This window comes from Lampetra planeri, chromosome 8 (genome assembly GCF_965212315.1).
Source record: "Lampetra planeri chromosome 8, kcLamPlan1.2.h2, whole genome shotgun sequence".
In the NCBI taxonomy this organism is placed as follows: domain Eukaryota; kingdom Metazoa; phylum Chordata; class Hyperoartia; order Petromyzontiformes; family Petromyzontidae; genus Lampetra; species Lampetra planeri.
The window spans coordinates 7099470-7122604 of record NC_136114.1 but is presented as its reverse complement, the minus strand read 5'-3'; the positions used below and the strand labels follow the sequence as shown (position 1 = coordinate 7122604).

Here is a 23135-nt window from a genome sequence, read left to right as displayed (position 1 = left end):
GATTTAAGATTCTCTAAACCATGAGGCAGGGTGTCAGCCATTACACAGAGTACAAAATGGAGGCACAAAATAGCGTCTCAGTGAAGACAGGTGCATCTGTTCATTGTGGGACTTTAAGAAGCATTGTCTGTAAGTTCGTTAATGTTCTTATAATACTGGAAATGCTGTTATAATGTTAGGAATGCCGTTATAATGCTGTAAAAGCCTTTATAATGCTGTTAAATTGTTATGTTTAATATGAGGCCTAATTAACAACGAAGCCTGCCACTTACACTATTGTGAATGTTACTTGTAATTAAATAAATCGAGTCAGATTTGTACCCATGTAACTTTCATGCGATCTTGAGAGCAAGGAGGAAGAAGTATCTCATCCACAGTTCATTCTTATGTGCAGCGCTGTACATTTAGGCTGCAGTATGGTGATTACACGAAGTGACCTTATTTAACACAGTAGCTTATTCTCTTGTATAGCTATTCAGTGCTAATGTAGGTGCCTAGTCCATCCAGGACCTATTGTTGAGTTTCATGTTATCTAAGACAATATTATGATGCTCCTTGTGTTCATTCATTGTATCGATATTGCAAGTATTAACAGATGCTGTATTTTGTGCAGTTTTTTTCCATCAGTTTTACCTCGTTCAATTAATTAAATACGTCGCAGTCTGATGTTCACCGTGGCTCTGAAAGTTTATTGAATGCTAGGTTAACTCCTCGGATAATGGTGCAACGCAGCGCACAGCGAGGCCGAGACACACATAGTCCACTTTGCTGTACTGGACACTCCATTTGCTCTACTGCCTTCTGCTCATCTCGACGCCCATGGTAAGGGAGTTACACAATAAAGTTTTAGCGATCCACCAATCCTTCGCTGCCTCCAGAGTGCTAGATTACAAGCCACGTGCATGTCCAACAACAGGCTTCCTTTAAATGTCTGCTTTGAAAACGGCATGGCTGTACGCTTCTCTAAGGATCTGCCCTCTAGAATTAAATATAATTACGAATATCAAACAAAATACAGGTTGCTTGGCACATCACATTGACTCTCGATAAAAATCTTGTTCAGCCTCACCCACGTGTTTTTTTCATCTCTGGCTGCACGCGTTTCACAATTGGGCTACACTCTTTAAGTGCTTAGAGTGGCACCCAGAGAAGCCAGCGAACAATGTGAGGACCTCAAGTCAGATGATAGGATACTATAAGAGTGAACATTGGAGGTCAAGTGTCAAACTTTATAAAAACTCTGGGATCTAGCAGAAGTGTAAGGGTCTGATGGAAAGGTTTGGTGGCATTAACTGGCATTGGCCATGGCCGTGAAGACCTCGACTGGAGGCACCTTCATGTGAAGGGCTTTAATTGAACACCACTTAGCGACCGTTGACATCTGTTTGCATGCAAACTGCGCGCACGTCAGAAGGAGAATGATTCTCAGGATGTGTGACGAGGCCACTTATCCATGAATCACCGTTTCTGTAGTCATTTCCTTCAACATCACGAGACGCTCAGGTGTGCGACCTTTGGGCATCTATCGACGCGGGAGGAACCGCAAGCCGGGCCTCGCTCCGCGGGGTGCGATGTGGATGCGCGATGACGCGATCTGATTTCCTTGACGGTCGTAAGAGCTGCCACCTGTGACCAAATCACCCGCAGTGGGCTGCATCTCGTCAGATCTCACATGCTCAGCAGAGCCGAGCCTGTATAGTGCTTGGACGGGTGACCGACAAGAGATTGTCATAGGGGAGTTGAATGCAGAGGAGCCACATTTATGGCTATGCACCGCACCTTCACACATCGCCACTGATCAGCGTGCTGAGGTATGGGCGAACAACCCCTATGGTAATCATGCCTAAATTAGGCCCTCTATTCTCCAGGATGTCGAGATCCACCTGCCACGGTGTTGGCTAGGAAGTTGAAGGGGCATATGCTAACAGTCTGTAGGTACATACAGCATGCTTTCTGAATTGTTGTCTTTCCCCCGCACCTCCACTTAGCACAGTTGGCTACGTATGGTGCGAAAGAAGTTCAGCATACATACATATATACATTTGGACAATGCTGCATTACAAATTGCGATTTCAATATTACACTTGGATAATCCCTTGAGCAAGGGTGTTGTTAGTATCTTGTTAGTAAGGGTGTTATATGAAACATTATTTAACTGGAATACAGCTTCGGTAGAAATTCATTGGAACAGCGGGATAAAGTCATATGAGACATGGAGAGGACTGCGTAATTTAAAAAGTGGCAAACTTTTCTGTCACAGAGAGGTATTACAAATATCATGGAGGCATGGGATTTTGAGCTTTCACGTCCGGATTTTCGGGTTCAAGAGTAAATTTACCCAGGTACGATAAAGGCTCTGAATCCACAAAAATGTAAGGAAAGTCCAAAAAAATGTCCCAACAACAAGCCAGGAAGATGTAGACGTGGACTAAATTCACGACAAGATTAACAAACAGGTTTGATCTGACTTGGTAAACTTTCAGTGACCTATTGTTGATGATGATGATGATGTTGCTGCTAATGGTTCTAATGGTGTCTGACGCACATTGCACTCAATATAGGCATACAAGTAAAAGTCAACCTTCAAGTTTGTGAACATCAAGAGTGGAAAATCCACTCGAGAAAATTGAAGTACTGTGTGCATTGGACATTGATGCAGTGCTATAGAAATTGTAAAAATGTCACACAATTATTGAGCAGGACAAAACATTGCAAGGAGTTGGTTCTCCAATTGATGTTGTGCACTCAGTTCTCCAGGCTTCTATTTGAGGCAAGAGGGAATGCTCTTCACCTGTACGTTTGTTGAACTACTTTCGCACCATATGCAGCAATCCGTTTTAATCGGGCGGTGCGTGGGAAGGACAACAAACAAAACGCAAAAATCAGTTGCAAAGAAATTAGTTTTCAATCTAGATTGAAAAGGAGAAATGGCTTCCTAATATCGGAAAGCAGAGCGTTTCATACGGCAGCAGAAGTGCGTCTTAAGGCACGCGATACAGTGACCGTCTTTGTTCGATGGCGAGCCAAAAATAAAATTACCCGTAAAAACAAAGTTTTTCACTATAAATCCTTTATATGCGTGGCATCGGTTTTATTTTAGTATTCATTTCTGTTTTTCTTGAGTAAGAGTTTCATTTTTATCACATTGGTATTTGAAATTAAATATGAATTTTTGTTTTCCTAAAAAGTGGAAAATTTTGGAAAAAAATTTTCACGAAAATAAATTGTCACGCACAACGAGTCTGTGTGCAAAATGTCAGCTCGATTGGATCACGGGAAGTGGGTTAAAAAACGACCGAAAGATTTGCACAGTCGTAAGCGAGCAAGCAAGCAAGCAAGTGCACTTAATATAAAGGATTTAAAAAAAGGAACCTGCCAGTGGGTCTGGACGGCACAAGCAATCGGTGCACTCTCTTCCGACTGACACCTCCTTCATGGCGCTGCATGGGTTTCTTGCGTGCGTCAGATCACTAATTACTAAGTAAAATGTTACAGCTGTGTATTGTTTGTGCACATTGAAAACGCAGATGGAATACTCACGGGTTTATTTTTTTTATGTTAAGTACACTCATGGGGAAATCGCATCCATGTGTAATATTAATGCAGCAGAACTGAACATTGACGAGTTAACAGCCGAGGTAACTCACCCCTAGCTAGGTATGCAGACCGGCAGTTGGATAGGTAGGTAGGTAGGCAGGATGGCCGGCCACTAGACAGAGTGACGTGTGTGACTGCCACCTCACCGTGCGATAGCCACCTCCACTTACCAGGCCCGGCTCTAGCTTCTCTTGAATGGGGAGGGGGGGGCAGTAGAGCTGTAAGCACTCCCATACCAGTGAACCTGGGGGAACCAAAGGAACATGCGATACAGGACCCACCCCAGGACCACCACAGTGCCAGTCCTGCCCTACACCTGAGATAAAGTTGACAATGTTCACAAACTGTCCAATGGCATGACTCCCAATGCCAGGCTATTCAACTGGCCCAACGTAAGACCAGCGCACGTAGGCATCCACAACCTTAATAATTACAATTATTGTTATGGAACCTCTGGAATTTTTCCTTTAAGATGCAGTTAGTGCAGCTATGTACAACAATGCCACGTCTCTGAATCTGTGAGTAAGCTTCCGAGGATAAAAGGGCCAACTTGCCAGCTGCAACGAGCGGTGCTTATTTGAGTATCAGTGAGTGACTTAACCAAATTGAAGCTCTAAGCCATGGCACCACGAGACCGGCAGCAGCAGTTGGTAGGCGTATGCTGCGAGTATATTTCGCACAGGCTCATGGCAGACTTCTTCGTCATATTAACAATCAGTTGTGTATAACATATCCAGGTTTCAGATTTCAAACGAATCATGGAGCCTGCCAAGTCTAAATTGCCTTCGCTATTTAAGTGGAAATGCACAATTCCCTCATGTGTAAATTAGATAATCATTTGCAACCGGTTGAAAATCAGGCATTCATTATGATCCAATTTACGAGACTTAAATGACATGAAAGCTATCCGGTGGCCATACACGCGCTGAAGGGCAAAGTATCGCAGCTATAGCTCATTAGCTATAGGTGACCACACGACGTTGCAACGTTACACACGCGGTAGCGAAATGAATAATTGCCCGTTGAGTTTCCACCCTCGCCGTTCACTCACCAATGCAGAATGCAGCGGTGGGTGTTTGGCGTGGCCTCGCGATGGGCTTTTGGTGAGGGCCCCGTTGAAGAAGTTCAACAGCCAAAAATTGGTCACCTTGGCGATGGAGAACCCCGCAGATGAACACGCCGGAAGCCTCGGAGGCGACGTGGATGATCAGGGAGAGCGACTGCAAAAGCAGCACGGCCGGTCAGCTCGGCCTCATGCGCCGGCGATTCACTTATTGTGGAGGCATGGGAGCCACAATCCACTCGGAATACAAAAAAAGGCGTCTTGCTTGCGGGCTGTGCACCAGGAACACGTGACAATCGTGGGTAATTTCCCTGGGCAAATTTGTCCATGGCAACGGCACACAGTGGCCTGCCATTGTGAGTTAATATCACGGACCCGTTGATGCAAGCGAGGAAGTCACGTGGAAGGGGTAGTGAAGGTATAGGTGCAATACTTACATTGCTTTGCTCATGCGATTGCTGATGGAAGGGCATTGACGAATGGGAATTCTACGGAGCCCCTTTAGAGAGTATTTGGCCTACTATTTCACTCTGGCCAGACATCCATGAAAGAGGTGGGAGCACACACACACTTTACCCGACGACACGTGACCTACTAATCAACCAAATGTGCTTCACCATTGTATACTTCTGGGTGGTTATGTGCAGGGAGAATTTCAGGAACTTGCCCATTGTGTTGGCTGTCGTGCTGGGAGATGAGGATAAAACCAGCGATCTCTGGATCGCATATCGAGGTGTGATAACCCCTTGGGTGACTGAACATTGTCACTCGGGGGCCACGGTGGCGAGATGCTAACTATTTCGTCCTGGAATACAGGTGGTCGTGGGTTCGATCCCGACCCTGACGCTTGTATATCCATGTCTATCTCCCTGTGGAATTTTCTCTGGGCTCTCCGATTTTTTTTCCCTCCACATTTATATTGGACATGCGTTTAGAGTATTTGGCTGCGATAAATGTCCGCATGGTCAGCCACTTCGTTGAGCAATAATTTGTGGCCAGGTCGCTTCTGAAAAATAGCTAAATAGCTCAGTGGGCCTTAGCTGGTAAAATGAAAATAGAATGAAAAGTTTACTTTAGTTTGGCACTGGGCTGTGCTTGCATTACTAGTAAGCCACAAGAGATATGCACTTTTTAATATAGATTGAAAACATTTATTTAGAACAGCTTTTTCTGTTTAGTTTGTTGTCCTTCCCCGTACTTCCAATTAGCACGGTTAGCTACGTACGGTGCGAAAGAAGTTCAACACATACAAATGTCCATTAGACTGGAACCCAAACCAAGGCACGGCCTTTGCAATCAACGTTGCAGGCTGCGAACGCCGTCGAAGATGCCTGAGCGAGTAACCCCTCCAAATAACAACAAAACCAATTACCCACAACGAGCATTCGACTTTACTGTGGATTATGGCCCAGATCGTGCAGTCGTGTGAGTATTAGCAGATGGTGCAGCTGTGTTGAACTTTCATGCAGAAGTAATTAAACATTTCATTTTGGTTTTTTTTACTGCTCCTTTTGTGAATAAATTTCAATTCAACCAATGTAAGGATTTCCCAAGAGTGTGTTGTCATGATTGGACCAGTATTCGTAAATCTTAGTTAATGGGGAGGGGGTGGGTTGAGTTTCATTTGCAATTAATTTAACCTTTTAATATATTGGAAAATAATTGAGAAAAATAATTAATGTAATTATTAATTTACGTCCTGGTGTGAGTTGATTCGTTTATTCTTGCTTACAGATAGTTATTAAAGTGACAACGAAACGAAGTGCTTGGCGAGCAAGGCGTTGTGTTCATTGCCTGAACGGAATCGATTGGTTCCAATCACTGTGCATGGCAAAACATCTTACCCCAGTGGGACGTGCTGCCAATTGTTTACCAAGTACACATCGAATTTCTCATCGCGAAAGCAGGTGTTCAAATGACTGTGATTATATGAATATATACATATTTTGACGGCTCCATTACTCTCTAATGAGTGAAGCTTACTCACCATCCGTTCAGCTTGCCATCGTTTTTCGTGGATATTTTGAAGGTGGCGCCTGAACGTCGCCACAATTAAAATGTCACGTGGCGCCTGTGGCACAATCGGCGAAGGTGCGCCGTCGTACGCAAGAGAACTCCCGCTGCCACGGCCATTTACTTTAATGTTTCGTGGGCAAAATAATCAGCTCCTTGAAAATCTCAAAAAGTGTAATTTCCATCCTTTCCCCGCGAACAAAGATGCTCATTCCATAGTCAAACCCAATCTGCCTCACAGGTGCTGGAAATTAAATGGACCACTTCATTAGTCGTTGCAAAAGAAGAGGAAGAAAAAAAAACTCGTCATTTAAATAAATTGCCCAAGTCACAAAGCAGCCTGAATGACTGCCGGTGCAGATGACCACTTAATGATGGCTGCGTCCAATTTGAACCGTGTGCGACACATCCTTTCAATACAACTGTTTAACGTAACTCCATTCGGGGGTGGGTAATTGTTCACGTGCGGGGAGGGAGGGTGATCTAATGTATGCGGAGCTCACAAAAGTGGGCACATTCCTCATTTAACCGGTGGCGTAGCAGCAGCAGCAGCACCTGCTGAAAGAGCGCGTAGACCCCGAGTAATTGTTTTTTTTTACATTCCAAAGTGGACATGGGGCAATCACCCGTTTTAATTGTTTCAGCTGCACGTGTCATAGCGCGCTTTTGATAACGGGTATCAGTGTGCTGGAAACATTGGCGACATACATTCACAATATATTCGTGCATAACGCATGCCCACCCTGTTAAATGATGGAGGAACTGCATTTTTAGCTAATCGCACTTCCGATTAGCACGGTTGGCGACGTACGGTGCGAAAGAAGTTCAACATTCATACACTTATGCCTGATTTTGAATTTGATTAATGTTTTTACACTCAAAGCACCCACAAAACATGAATAATGGTGGCATTACCGCAGATCTAAGATGTTGTTGATTAAAAATGACCGTGTCTGCTTTCATACTTACCACGCTTATCTATTGTATCCTCAATTGTCTTGTTTGTTACTGACCACTTGTCATTTTTGCATCTTTGGATCTGTGGTCAGCAACTATGATAAAAAAAAAGATATACATATATTATTCTATCACTCTATTAGCCTCCCAGACTAATATTACCCAGATTAAATCGTTTACACGCACTCCTTGTGGACTGGTTTTGCTCCGCTGGAGCTCACCAATAGAGTGGTGTTTTTACTTCGGAAAAGTCACGTAGGGGACGTCACGTAGGCGACTTTACCGAAAGAACCAAGAGTATGGATTCCTGCAGTCACGAAAGCTTCAAATCAAAATTCGATACGAGTTCAGCACACCGGTGTGTTGGAGAGTAAACACCGCAGCATTTACATTTTAATACCTTACATATGTTTGTTACATTTCTTTAAATCTCCCGTTTTTCTCAGAGCTCCATCGTGTGAAGTATGATCTCCAAGTTAGAGTCAGTCACTGTCCCCATTCTTTGTCCCGAGAATGGCCATTGCCTGAAAGGTCACCCGACCGTCTTGTGCGGGCCATTGTTAATGATTAATATGGTGAGTTTTTTTTTTTTACGGGAGTTGTACTTTAAATTGTATCTTACTTTATGCTTAATTTAAGTATAAATCATGTTTCATTATTATTATTTTTCATCTACGTGACTTTACCGAAAGAACCAAAGAGTATGGATCCTTGCAGTCACGAAAACTTCAAATCTAGAATCATGTTTCATTGTTCATGGTTCTTTTTATTTGTTGTGATCCCGTGTTACTTGTGTAAGTTGTACTTTTTAGTGACCCTGAAAAAGAGACTCTTAGCCTCAACGGGCGCACCTGTTTTAAATAACTTTCAATTATCTACCCAATGACTGTTTTGATCCACAGTAATGTAAAGAAGCAGAGTAAGCTGACATCTATTTGAGCTTCCAATTACAATCTCAAAGAAATGTGTTGGAGCACTCGTATAACATTTCCATTGAACAGCAAGATATGTTTTGGATAGACGAACAAAATGTGATGGAATACTTTTAAAAAATCCACCTTGGCTAAAATCAGGTGTTGCCACTCATTGGTAGAAGTGCATACCATTAATGTAGCTGCTGCATCATGAGTTAGACACAACACGAGATAATAAAGCTACTTTGCACTTAAATAATGTCGTTCGGCCATTACCATGAAAATGGCAAAACTCCCGCTTTTTTGTTATTTATCCAAACATACCACATATTGCAAACTTTCGAGCACCTCTTTCACACAACAGCGTGGAACTTTGCAAGATGAAGTCTCTTGCCTACACGAGACGTATTATGTGCATAATGGTGGCACTAGCTTCTGAACCACAAGTGTCTGCGTTGGGTCACCGAGAACATGTTTCATTGCCGTCATAGTTGTTGAAAAAGAAAATGCAGCAGATAAGAGCGCAGGGTAGAGTTCGACAAGGCTGTGAGTTGCAATCTGAGTTGATGGTCAACGCCCGTTAACATCTCTCTGAGATCAATAAGGCAAGTACCTCTTTGTGAGCAGTCAACAGGAGTTACTCTTTAGGGAGATTGACCCCTTTGTCATCGTAGTGTGGAATGTCCACAATTGTCTCGGGCTTCTCAAGAGAAACGAGCTGACGCCTCATTGCTCATTTGAGCACGGAGACACTTTGACTCCATCTGCAGCGGGGCCTACTGTTGATAGGACTCTTGTCACTGCTGTGGCTTGTGTTGTTGCTCTGGAGACCGGGAGATCGATGATCGACGTTCACTCGCCCCATTGATGTCTTGGCTTCACCACCCGAATGTGAAATTGTAGTTGTTGCTCTGCACGCACATCAGCCGTAGGAAAAAAAAGACTGTTGTGGCAGAGTGTGGGCCTTGCCAGCCACGGAGCTTTAGCTTTAGCATGGGAAAGCAATCGGGAGAGGGCCACCCACCCAGGCAGAGGGACAGCGGCGAGGTATTAGGCGGAGGCAGCCTGCGCAGGGCCGCGCACGCCACAGCCGCAGCGAGAGGCAGAGGGCATTGGCCGACGGCCGCGTTGCAGCGCCGTCACCCGCTTGTGGGTGCACGCGAATTTGGTACCGGTCTCCGTTATTGGAGAAACCCACATTAGCTCTCTGTCGCAGCTCACATTGAATAGAAGGTCATCTTCGCTGCTGCTCACTCTTTGCATGGCCTTTGGCCAAATGTATCATCTCGCGTCCAGAATGTGGCCGTTTGTCCGACAGTGGACTACATGTTCAGAGTCCGGGAGCTTTTATCTGCATCCGACGGGCGTGTGGGGCACATCTGTATGGGAAAATACATATTGTATTTTGTAGCCCCATGTTTGTTAATCCACTTGTCGTTTGGGATTGAGGAAAGCTGTATCCTTGCCTGTCTTTAGAACCAAGCTGAAAAAAAAACATTTATAAATGTTGTTCACCAAATCCTACCTCTTTTGCTTTTGTTTTAAGTGAAATAGAATTGTGTTACCCACGTTCCGATTTTTTTTGGTTTTCTTTTGTTTGTTTCTAATATATATGCACATATATATCCTCTCACTTTTAAACTCTGTTGTGTTCATTTGATATACCCTGATTTCAGTGGTTTTTACAAATCAATTCTCTCTTCTCTTTCAAAGCACATCAATGCTTTATAATGTAATACAGAACTGCACATATTGCGACCTGTTTTGTAATTTTGCTCAAAATTCTTATGCTGATGTTGTACATTGTTTAGCAAAATTATTGCCAATGAATGCGTGTAATTATAATCCTGCAAATTACGAGTACAACAACTGTCGCTGCTCATTGTGGTAACAGTTGTATGATGCACAAACAAGCAACACCAGGCGTTTGAGTCATGGGTTGGCAGAAAGGTGATTTCTTGCAATGTTCAATCCCTGACTAAAAATAGAAGTTTGGTCGGTATGTTGTTGTTGTTGCTCAATACGTGTATCTTTGTGCCAACGTATGAACTTAGTTGCAATGTCTGGCCTTGTGGGTTTTGCACGCGTTAACATACAAAGGTAGAAATCACTGCGTCGACAGTAGCACGGATACATTATGTGTTCTTTACGATACACTTTGGAAATACGTGTAATTGTACAGGCAGTTTTACCTTGTGATTATTTGATGGTAGGACCAGCAGTCGTCTCAGACCTGCATTGTGCTTACGGTCCCCACACAATCGTGAGCAGTCATTGGTGAGATAAATGCGAGGTGTTCATTATGTCCATTGCACACATCTGTCCAATTAGGGGGGGGGGTGTCGTTGTTTGTCCTAAACTATAGTATGGAATAAACTTGTCAAAACTAATGTATTGATTACATATGTTTTATTTTTTTCTTGGTCAAAACACGTGATTTGTTTTAAGTTTCCAATATCCTTTCATATGAATAACACAATTGAGGCTTCTTACTAAAGTCATTATTCGTTCGCCATGTTTAATCGTCATATCTGTCGAGGATAGGAGTACAATTCACAACACAATTTCATTTAATATAGAGCTTTTCATGCAGATAACATCTTCGAGCGCTTAACATCAAATCTCAAAAAGCCTTTGGCCATCAATCCAACTCAAGAATAGGCTAAGTTGAAGCGGTGTATGTTTATATATTTGATGTCAAAGATTAAGTTTGGGCAAAATTGCTGATGTGACTTGGAATAAAGTTGCAGGGAGCATGACAGCTTAGTGCCCATGCCCCACCTGAATTGAGGTCACTTCCTAGGATCCACTAAAATTTCAGCCTTTGCTGATCTTAATGTGCGACTGGGAGCATAATGGAAGGATTTACGTTGAACTTCTTTCGCACCGTACGTAGCCAACTGTGCTAATCGAAGATGCAGGGGAATGACAACAAACTGAACACAAGAAATTCGTTTTCAATCTGGATTTAAAAGTGCATAGCTCTATTGGCTTCATAATATCAGAAGGAAGAGCATTCCAGATGGTCGCAGAAATGCACCTGAAAGCACACGATGCAGTGACCGTGTTTGTTTGATGGCGAGCCAAAAGCTGGTGCGAGGATGACCGGAATGTGTCAGCAGTTCCTCTACATATAAGGGTCTGGAGACCATGAAAGGCATTATAAACAGTCAGAAGAATGTTGAAATAAATCCCAAATTTAACAGGAAACCATTATTGCGGTAATTTAAGAACTGGGATTACATGTCGTTAACGATGCGTGTACATTATTTTTATTGTGTAGTTACAGAATATACAGAAACGTGGTGTGGTGTACCTGTTCGCCGGGTTTCACATTTGCATTTGGTTGAGGTGGCGTGTGCATTTAAACATCCGCTACTGTCCTGCTGTATGATTTTACTTGTGTTTTCCATAAATCCTCCTGGACGAATGAGTGTTCAGCAATTGTTGGCTTAAAATGTTCTCAATTACATCTTTAGGCAAATATGTGCATTACCTTTGTTTGCATTAATTCCATGGTTTCCTGTCTCATTATAATATGCAGTTCCCTGCCTGGCGTGCCTTCCATGTGCAGTCTATATGGCTAACCCCGATATAAAATCAAGTCGCATTGTGTCGCCTTAAAGGCACTAGCCCTCGCATTCAATCACCGAGAGCGAGAGTAAAACCTTGCAATCTGGACTGTGATTGTGCCTGTGGATTGTGAGTCCTCAAAGTGGCAGCGTTTAGATAATATGCGGCATTGTATTTCATAGGTCAGACACACTGAACACACTTTTAAAAGTCAGAGACGTCATATTCAAGCTAGCGTGGATTGGTGCTCATTTCCTGTTTATAACCCTGAGTCAGCTGTGAAAATTCCACATTGCTATGACAGGGGTGAGTCTTTACATAATGATAACTGCACATGACGACCGACTCAGTGGTACTGATGTCATGATCCCAGAGTGATGATGTGCTGATTTGACTTTCGACCTTAATCCGAGTACAGTCACAGGGACATATAACATTGAGTATTATACTATTTTATTTATTTGTATTTTACCAGGTAAGGCCCACTGAGCTAAATAGCATGGGGAGAACACGCAAACTACAAATATACAGGCGTCAGAGTCGGGATCGAACCCACGCCCTCCTGTATACCAGGCGAAGTAGTTAACATCTCACCACCGTGGTGCCCTATAACACTCAGGAAACATGTGTTAAATATGGCAGGCTTAATTCTATAGTATAGACTAAAGTATTTAAACTCATTGTATTATATTCTTTTTTCAGTTGTAAAAATGTAGACGCTGGCATCATTCTGTCGCCTGATGAAGCTAGTTGTAATTACTGGCGAAACGTCGTACTCAGAGTGTAAATGTTGTGCCTTGGCTCTCCAACACACCGGTGTGCTGTACTAGTGACGAATTGGCATGTTCTGTTTACGTGACAACCCTTACTAGTTGGCTGTGTCGGGTGGTGGCGGGTTTAACGACACATTTATATAATTACGTGATCTAAATATATAAATTGTTATTTTGGTAAATACAAAATAAAACATTTTGGGGAGTGGAATGGTGAAGCAGTGATGAGCTCACTGCGCAATGAATCTACCAACCTGAGATCGGGGAGGGCTTCATCCTGCACTGGATTGATTGTGATGATGATGATGACAATGGCCTTGTTTTATTGCAGTAATATTTCGATGGGCCACTGCCTTCTCATAGCAAATACGTTAGAAGGCCCCATGAACCTGTGGAGCTGTATTGAATAGGGTCACCCATACCAGTCAGGCACTCAACGACAGACGTGACAAGATCTGCTACCTTCATCAATCCGCACTGACCAGGGCGGTGAAGCATATGACCCCAAAAAAACGAATAAGATATTATTTCAGTATCTCATACAGAGCACGTTTAACCATGTCAGTGGTATCGCTATGGAGTGTGCAAGCAGTGCATCTGCACCAGGCCGCACGGTCCGGAGAAGTTCTAGTGGCGGGCTGTTAAGAAGGGGGGAGATTTGACATGGGGCCTATTTCATTGCATTGCACCAGGGCACGTGCCAATCATTCTAAGCTCCTATAATTGTGTGCTCCGCGGGTTTTGTAAAACGCTCCGACGATATACATGCGCACGTTTATGCCGCACTTCATGACGCGAACTAGACGTGGAGTTGACGGAACGCAATTGCATTAAGCACTTATTTATTCCTCTGAAGATACATTTCCACTTGAGTTGTGTTATGACACTGGTTACTGGTCTCCGTTGCAATTTTTTTTTTTACAAAAGTTTATTCATTCAGTCCAGCGGTTCTGCAAGTATATCGTATTGAAATGTTTCTGACCGTGATAATTTTGGCTCTGGTCTATATTTTCGACAACTTTGGGAATACTGTGACCCCGCTGATATTTTTCTGAAAGTATGACTCGGGTCTAAGTGTGGCGTGCTGCGCACCTGCCGATGGAGATGACTCTTTTTGTTTAGTTCTGCCCCCGTAGTAAATAAGTTCCATCTCTATACTGCTCAGGTGGGCTCCCAAAAGTACAGGTGTGACGGCGGTGCAACGCGACCAGGTATCCAAAGAGCATATAAGGACCGCCCTGTTATGAATCCAAAAAAATGAAACTCCGAAACCAGGTTCGAGATTGCGAGTCCTCAAAACGCGACGTTCCTGTAACCATGGTGCTAAATGGTGCGTTAATCAAAAGTAATTACGAGGCAAATTACATCTGCATTCACTTCGGAATTACGGACGAGTGCACACGCAGTTTAGTCATCACAATTTGACGCCGAGCAACGCGCCTTTTGTCCCCGCTGTAGGGAGCGCAATTTGGGTGAGGATTGGTGTGGGGGGGGGGGGGGACAAAAATTGAACGAGGGGATGGTGGGAGGGAGCTGGGGGTGGGTTGTGGATGGTGAAGGGTAAGGGAAGGGAGGGTGCAATTTTCCGCCTAAATCGCCAAACGGAAAATTGCGCGGTATTCATATTTGGGTGGATGTGCACGTATTGAGTATATATTGGGCGACCCGGCTGCTTGCCTCGTGCAGTTTTGTGGCGGTGGTGTTGTTTGCACAGGGAGTGAGCGAGCGCGCTATGGGTAGGACTGGCTCTTGGGCTAGAGCACAGAAAAGTTAACAACAAGTTGTAGAGGCTCGCTCAAGTCTGCAGATCTCGCGAAAAACTGTCTCGACGTCTTTCTATCTTCACTACCCAGTACATTTTCAAGGTACCAACGTTACTGTGTTACAAATGTATTTTTTTTATGATTGTGTTTTTAATGTGTATGCTTATACGAATGTGTTTGGGAAGCTGCATTTGTTGTAAGAATAGTCTACATTTATCACTTACATTTTTTTGTATAAAAATTACATTATATTTACTTGAAATTCATGCATTAAGTTTAAAACATAAAATACTAACTACTATATATATTAGATGTTTTAACCTTTCACTTTGGAACTTTCCAAATTATTACATCTCCTTATTTCTTTAAGATGTTAATGCTGCAATATGCGATTATGATAGAAAATGTCAGCAAAACATAACCCTCTCGTTTGGAACTAAATGTGTTGAAAATGGTGTGCATGATAAATGTGCCGATGCTCCAAACCCATAGCAGAGATATGTATTTGAAATGTCTTCACATTGTAATTGTATTTGTCAGAGTATGATAAAATAAGATTTTTTTTCCCCGTAAATGCCATAATGTGTATGGTAACAGGTGAGATGCTACGCTCTACCGGACAAATAATATAAAATAGCTATTAAACTAACTTTTTATTTTATTTTAACTGTTAAGGCCCACTGAGAAGCGACGTGGTCACATGATACCTCATTGAAGTGGCCGATCATATGTAAATGTACAGCGGCCAAATAATCTAAACGTATGTTTCTAAATGTGAAAGGAAAAACCTGAGGACCCGGAGAAAAACCCATACAACCACGGGGAGAACATGCAAACTTCAAATATACAGGCGTCAGGGTCGAAATCGAACCCACGACCTCCTGTAGACCAGGCGAGGTAGTTAACATCTCACCACCTTGGCGCCCATGAGCTATTTAGGGATGTCTCATAATTCAGGTACACTGCCTGAAAAGTCATGACAACAGACTAAAATAAAATGCGGACTGCCTCAAAATTCAAGACATCTGCATTATATTTTCAGTGGTCAAATTTACCAAGATTATTCGTTTTTGTTATTACCAGGCAAGGATGTGCATAACACTACCGGTTATAGGCGCATGAGATTAGCTATGGAAACAATCCTTGTTTCTGGACTATGAAACTATTCTAATATGCGTGTATTAATATATGAAGGCAATTCCGTCAATTTGTTCAAGTGGATTTACCGTTGTGTATAATTTTCAATGCAAATTTTAATTTGTAACCATTTGCCAGAAAGTTATGCATTTGCATTAACGGTACAGTTCAGTGGCTACGATATATTGGCTGCAATAATGTTTTATTGCATCTCGTCGTAACGTCATCGACTACAGAGTTTGCAATTTAGTAGGATGGCAGGGTGGCGAGTAATAGGTAAGACTTGTTTCTTGTAGCAAGAAGGAATTGGGTTCGATTCCTGACTCGGGCATGATTCTGTGTGGATGTTTGTATGTTCTCCTTTTGTTTTGCATGGGTTTCTTCTGGGTTGTCCAGTTTCCTCCCATAGCTAAAAATGCATACAATGTAATTGGCATTGGTCAAACACCTCAATGCAGAAAAAGGTACCTGCAAATTACTTCATTTGGATTGCACATAGCAGAAGCATCACCCGTAGTGCGAAAACTTGGCAGAAACCTCTTGAAAAAGAGGATTGAGACTCTGTGAGGCTTCCTTGGGTAAATTAAGGGCGTTGATCTTATTTAGTTTGAAACTTAAAACTAACATTGGGAAATAATAATTTTTAAAGAATCTGGTTAGTGAGTTATCAGTATTTTTAAAATGAACATTACAGTAATAACATGAGATGAATACTATAGGTTACATTCAAACTTTTAGAAATGAATTGCTCACAATTTCATCCACTAAATTATGGCATTCGCATACTAATTTTAAATGTACGTTTAAATAAAGGCGACAAAATGTATTTTTACATTTCATGAATTCCCAGGTGTATTGTTAGACGTTGGATGTCTGCTGTTTAATCAACATATACAACTTGTTTGCAGATGCAGTGCAGTCCGAGACTATTCATTTGCCTCGCTCTCCTGGTGTTGGCGGCAATCGCAGAATCTCACGGAATGGTTCTGACGGTAAATTGAGAACCCTCGTTCCCCACACTACACAGAGACGCAGATACAAGGTCGCACTAGTACACGTAGCGAAGAAGCTGGCTTTGGATCGCTCGACCACTGCTTCTCTCCATACGTGCAGAAATATTTTGAAGTCTGACACTTGAGATCAGCATTGCTAATGTGGGTATGTGTCATAATCGCTGATTGGCAGTGGTTGAAGTGGGCCGAAATACGACGGTACACCATACCGCCACTGCTCAGAACACCAAACGTATACTGCCACTTTCACAACGTTTCATATTCCTATGCTGTGGTGTTTCTGCAGGATAAATAGGTTTTATACTGGGACATACACATTTCCATTTCGAATGCTGCTGATTGCCACTCCTGATTTGCTAACAACGCTTGCTGAAAATGCTTGCGCTAAATGTCCATAAACATAGCCTTGCAAGGAATATGAATGGACAGTTTTAGCAAATGTTCCACCTGCTCTCTCTGTCACTTTTGAACTTGTACATGTTTTTTTCCCATCAGGAAAAGGAGAAAAGAGGATGGACGCTGAACAGTGCAGGATATCTGCTGGGTCCCAGTGAGTAGCATACGTTCTTTCAACCGAGAAATGTAACAAATTAAGTAGAAGTCATGCACACCTATGCACGTATGTTTAACTTCTTTTGCACTGTACGTAGCCAATTGTGCTAATTGTAGTTGCGGTTTACACCTTAATCACCCAATTAACACAGTGTCCTCAACAGCCAACGACAAGCAAGCTGGATGATCGTGGGTCATTATCACCATCCATATTTTACAAATGTGACAATAAATACAGGGGCTGAATATTACTGAAAGAGTGAAATCGCAGACGTTACAATCTCGCGCACATTTTAATGTTTCGAGTTCATATCGTTAGGAGGAGGATCCTCTGCTCCAACGGCACGTGAGGATGTCATGTTAACGCCACCATGAGATCCGTTTTCTTCCCGTGATGGTGCACAGCCTAAGCACGGCACTATCCTTGTGATGAGATGGAACACAAAGCATGCGTGTATCTGCAGCAGCTATGGATCAGCATCGAACTCTCAACGGTTTGGCTGGCAAGCGTGCGGCCTTTGAGGAAACCTTCAATACATTCGGTAAATGCGCATCAATCACAGCTGCATCAAATAAATTTGCAAGTGCGATTTTTTTCGTTTTAAGTCGATGTCAAACAAACAAACTAAATATTCACGGAAGCTGGTTCGTAAGTGCGGGTGTTCGTAAGTCGGGTATTTTGCACGTCGAGGATTGCCTGCAGAGTAAGATGGCACAAGAAGCCAGGTCCATTCATTGGGCACTCACGGTATGTTTCTATATCTATAGGAAATCGGACCCAAGCCGAGCTGGGAGATTGATTCCATGTATGGCCAGCACGGCTCCATGGGCTCGAGCCCCGCCCCTCAGTCCCACCCACCCATTCACTCCGTGGTCGTCGGAGGGCAGGGATCTTTACCTTGTTTGGTCTTTAATATGAACATATTACGCCAATCGGGCCGTGTAACTATTTGACTTTCCCCTTTTTGGTTCTTTCGGTAAAGTCACGTAGAAGGGAAGTAATAAAATAATAAAAATAAAACATAATACAATTATTCTCACGACGTTTCGGCCACAACGCAAGCAGCCGTCCTCAGGTGATTATTATTTTATTACTTCCCTTCTACGTGATTTTACCGAAAGAACCAAGAAGATGAATCCCTGCAGTCACGAAAGCTTTAAATCGAAATATTTGACTTGCGTCACAATTAACCGATCCGGTCCTCTATATTGTGCTCTGATATGTACTTGATAATATGGAGTTAGTTTAGAAAGTGCAAAAATAATCTCCCCAAGGTTGTCACAAGGCAAGAACCAAATATTGAAATGATTGAGTTTTGTGCAGTCATTGGCGATTGTGCCGAGGCTGTCACGTGTCCTAGATTCGTGAATTCGCTTCTCAGCAAATTGAGGAATCGCTCGCACGCCATTGATGTGAGCCGTGGCCGGGAATCGGACTCGGATCCCTTTGTGGATAGCGCAGTGTGTTGACCACTGCACCATCAATCCACTCTCAATGGAGAGTGGATTGATGGTGCAGAATACAGCCATGGAAATACCAACAATTGTTTGTTAGAGCCCACTGGTGTGCATATGTAAGCCTGCAGACTGTTGATTAAATTAATAAATTAACAAATGTTTGCAACACTCGAAGGCCATCAGATGATAGTTTTACCATTATTGGTGTTCGTTAGAGGAGTAAATTGTATTTGCTTACATTGTTTTCAATGTTTTTTTTAAATCAAACTTTGCAATTCCAATATTCGTATAACCTTAGCAAAAAGAAATGGAAAGCCCGAACAATGTATTTTTGACATTGTTTATTTAATATATAACTATCGCAAAAAAGTGGACATGGTTATATGGCTGTAGACATTGTATAGCAGCACTAATCATCACTCGTGACTGCACTTCGTGTGATTTGTATTTATGGATTACGTTTTATTGCGTCAATGCACTGGATACATTTTATCTGCAATCACTTAAAAAGTGTTTTATCAATACATCGCGTAATAATAATTAAGCCAGACATTTCATATAGGTGTATTTTTTTTATGCCACAAGCCATTGAACTGCCCATAAGAAGAATTTATCGCCTTCTTGTAAATCCACTGCCGAATAAAGCCCTTCCCACGCCACGTCTGTCGTGGGGCCTGTTTGACCATACTTCGCCGTGCTGCGCAGTGCAGGCTACTGAAGCAGTTGGGGCCCCAGGACCAGTTCAGATGTCACTTTCCACTTGACCTTAGGCATGGCCGGGAAACTTACTCGGCCCGCTTGGTTCAGAGCACGTTGTGATGACCACTGCATCGCTCCTCCAATGCTCACATATCAGCCCCATGCGGGTTAATACAGTAATAATGTTTTAAAATAATAAAAGATAATAATGTGCTGAAAACTGCCACAGAATAAGTCACGCATGTATTATATTTGCAAATCAAGATAAAGGTGCATCCCTGCAATTGCTTGGTCACGTCACACTTTAATCGACAACATGCGACCAACCGTGACGAACCCATTTACACTGCTGGGTCGACAGAGGCGAGGGGATTGAATAAATGTGCACAACTGATTCAACTGCACGTGCCCAGAGAACGAATCGGCGACTCCTGGATCGCAAGTCCAGTGCGCAAAACCATTGCACCGCTGTGGCAGCGTTCTTATATGCAGGTATGGTTGGTAATATTTTCCTGTGTGCCCTTGGCAGGACAAAAGCCATTGCGGGTGTCGACAGAAGATGTGCTGCGTGCCATCATCGACTACCTTAATTACATGCACATGAAAGGTAAGTGCAATCCATGCTCACCTTTAAGCTATGGCTTTTTATCTTTAATTAAAGCCTTGTGTCACCAACGTAATTTTTCCCAATAGAATGTTCTGTTCGTGTGTGCTTTGGCTGCCATTCGAATTTTGTATCATCCCCGATTGTGATGCTTAGCAAATGCCTACATTAATTATCTGGTGGTTTTGGGGTGGCTCAGAGGTCAGAGTGCTGGTCCGGCACTGCTGAGATCCTGGGCTTGAATCCGGGTTTTTAGTCATCCACGATTAAACCGGTTTTTTGAGTTGAGCCAGGCGATGGCCTGAGGTGTTTTGACTTCATTGGCCCAGCCAACCAGTTGCTTGTGAAGTGTAAAAATCTATACGATGGATTTTTTAGGCAAAGTCATTCCCTGACACATGGACCATGCACTGCTCTGTAAGATTTTAAAATGAACTGTACATCCCATGATGATGCCAATGGTGTAATTGGAATACATTGGGGAAAAAATACCGAAACTTTTATTCATATCCAGTCTAAAGAACGATTCTGATCCTGTTGAATGCAGTCAGGGATGTAAGAGACATTAAGGGGGATCACTCACTCACATGTATTAAATAATCGTGCTTGTCAGTTATTCCCAAACTACTACAGTGCTGACAGCCACCTTGTGAGCACACCCCTCTGTCAGTAACCTGGCCCAGAAGTCGAAATTGATGCAACGGTTGCATATTCAATACATGCAGGTGACCTGGTCCACACAGGGTCACGTGTAAATGGCGATGTGACGATAGTCATCTCGGCACTGTGTTTGCACCGCTTACAACTTCAGCACTTTCAAAGTGACCAAAAATGCACAGGCGTTTTCCCCCACCCCTCCCCCATTTCCGCCACTGCTTGGATCATTCGAGTGTTGTTGTTGTTGTTGCTGTTGTTGTTGTTGTCCGTCTACATTCTTTAGAAGCAAGAGGACTGAGCACGATGCCAGAAGACTTCTTCGAAGATCTCCCGCGGCAGCCCTGATCCCAAACCGCCGCCTGTGTTCGTCCCATCTAAGCACCGAGTGTATAATAAGCTAAAGACTTATATATGGGCCAGCGTATTAATAAGTGTCTCATTATCCTAGCTGCCGTTTGTGCTCTCAAAAAAAATGCATACTTCTTACCATTCGTCTGTGTGTCGTGTTCCAGATGTATTATTCAGTCGGGCGCTGGTGTCTGTGTCGCTGAGCACGATATTGTTACGCTTAGCTCGCCACGATCCCGTGTAAGAATGCACGTCCAAGTAAACATGTAGTTGTGGAGTTTAACCGCGGTGCTGTCGGTCGTGATTTATTGTGTCACTTGTGGTGCGTTTTGTGGTCGGTTACCCTGTAAGAACCGGTGCATTCTGAAGTGCCGAGGTGGTGAGATGTTAACTACCTCGCCCGGTATGCAGGAGGTCGTGGGTTCAATCCTCAACCCTGACACCTGCGGTATATTTGGAGTTTGAATGTTCTCCCCGTGGTCGTGTGGATTTTTCCGGCTCCTCCGGTTTTTTTCTCCACATTAGAAACATACGTTTTAGAGTATTTGCTGCTATACCTTTCCACGTGATAAGCCACTTCGTTGAGCTTCTGAAAAAGAGCGGCATAGCTCAGTGGGCTTTACCTGGTAAAATAAGAAAAAAAACTCATTTGAATTTAGTTTTAAGTGGGCAGTTGAAATGTGTTGGGAAATGAGAGATATTCTAGATTTGAAGCTTTCGTGACTGCAATGATTCATATTCTTAGGTTTTTTCGGTAAAGTCACGTAGGTAAAACAGTAAAATTAATTAAAGTAAAATAAAATAAAAATCACGACGTTTCGGAGGCAACACAAGTCTCCGTCATCAGGTGGGACCGTGATGCAGCGGATCTGGCTGTGACGGTCCCACCTGATGACGGAGACTTGTGTTGCCTCCGAAACGTCGTGATTTTTATTTTATTTTACTTTCATTAATTTTAATGTTTTACCTACGTGACTTTACCGAAAAAACCTAAGAAAATGAGAGATATACACGCGCACACACACTCACGGTTACTGCTGCCACAGTGGTGCCATGGGCAGCACACCGAACTTGCAATCCAGGTGCCGCCGGCTCGTTCTCCCGGCGCGGCAGTTGATACAATGGTCAAGTTTATTACATCGCCCTCCCCCCGCCCGTCACCTCTGCCCGCCCAGCAGCATGAATGGGTACACCGCAGTTCGTCGTGTTTGGCGGGGTGAATCGTGGGTGCTCCTCCTCCTGCGAGACGTCTGATCGGTGGTGAAGAAAAGGCCAAACACCCTCCCGTGGTATTCATATTCTTAGCTTTTTTTCGGTAAAGTCACGTAGGTAAAAAATGTAAATTAATAAAAGTAAAATAAAACAAAATAAAAAATCACGACGTTTCGGAAGCAACACAAGCCTCCGTCTTCAGGTGGAACCGTCACAGCCACGACGGCTGTATCTCGAGGAGGCCCTTCCTGCAGCAGTGGCCTGAGCAAGCAATTTCAGAGCTGTACCTTTGCCTCACTACCGTGCACGTACATATTGGCTAGGTACGGTGCGAAAGAAGTTCAACATACATATTAGCCTAGATTTGAAGCTTTCGTGACTGCAAGGATTCATACTCTTAGTTCTTTCGGTAAAGTCACGTAGGTATAAAATGAAATAAAAATTAATAAAAATCAAACAATAAAATCACGACGTTTCGAAGGCAACACAAGTCTCCTTGTTTAATTTTTATTAATTTTAATTTCATTTTTTACCTACGTGACTTTACCGAAAGAACTAAGAGTATTCATATTAACCATCGAACAAACGCCTGCAATGCACCCGATTTGGTCAGATCTGGGAAGCTAATGAGGATTTTGAGGCTGAGTCATGTTTGGATGTGTGCCTGCCATGTGTAACAGTGTTCTAGGTGGAGGAACTATGTTGTGAGCAGCACAGTGCGGCAGTGCAGCAACATCCATCGTTGTACCGTTCCTGAATGTTCCCTCCGTCTGTGTTCCCTGTGATGGTCAGTGTGGTGAAG

General features: G+C 43.1%; 1 protein-coding gene across 4 annotated transcripts; it reads left to right on the top strand.

The window, feature by feature from the left end:
- Positions 1–41: 41 nt before the first annotated feature.
- Positions 42–21404, top strand: GAL (galanin and GMAP prepropeptide). Of its 4 annotated transcripts, none has more exons than XM_078596813.1 (6): positions 42–129; positions 16699–16782; positions 17299–17353; positions 17820–17897; positions 20042–20119; positions 21057–21404. In XM_078596813.1, exons 2-6 carry the CDS (start codon positions 16699–16701, stop codon positions 21116–21118), a joined length of 357 nt encoding a protein of 118 aa, XP_078452939.1. In that variant the 5' UTR covers positions 42–129; the 3' UTR covers positions 21119–21404. The 4 variants fall into 4 exon arrangements, with proteins under 4 accessions (XP_078452939.1, XP_078452941.1, XP_078452938.1 ...); XM_078596815.1 differs by lacking the exon at positions 42–129 and adding an exon at positions 14534–14755 and having other exon boundaries at positions 17823–17897; XM_078596812.1 differs by lacking the exon at positions 42–129 and adding an exon at positions 14571–14755.
- Positions 21405–23135: the final 1731 nt, after the last annotated feature.

Coding starts and splice junctions, on each gene's coding strand:
- GAL (XM_078596813.1), top strand. CDS start 16,699: ATGCAGTGCAGTCCGAGACTATTCATTTGCCTCGCTCTCCTGGTGTTG. Junction 16,783..17,298: donor CTCACGGAATGGTTCTGACG/GTAAATTGAGAA, acceptor TTTTCCCATCAG/GAAAAGGAGAAAAGAGGATG. Junction 17,354..17,819: donor AGGATATCTGCTGGGTCCCA/GTGAGTAGCATA, acceptor GTGTATCTGCAG/CAGCTATGGATCAGCATCGA.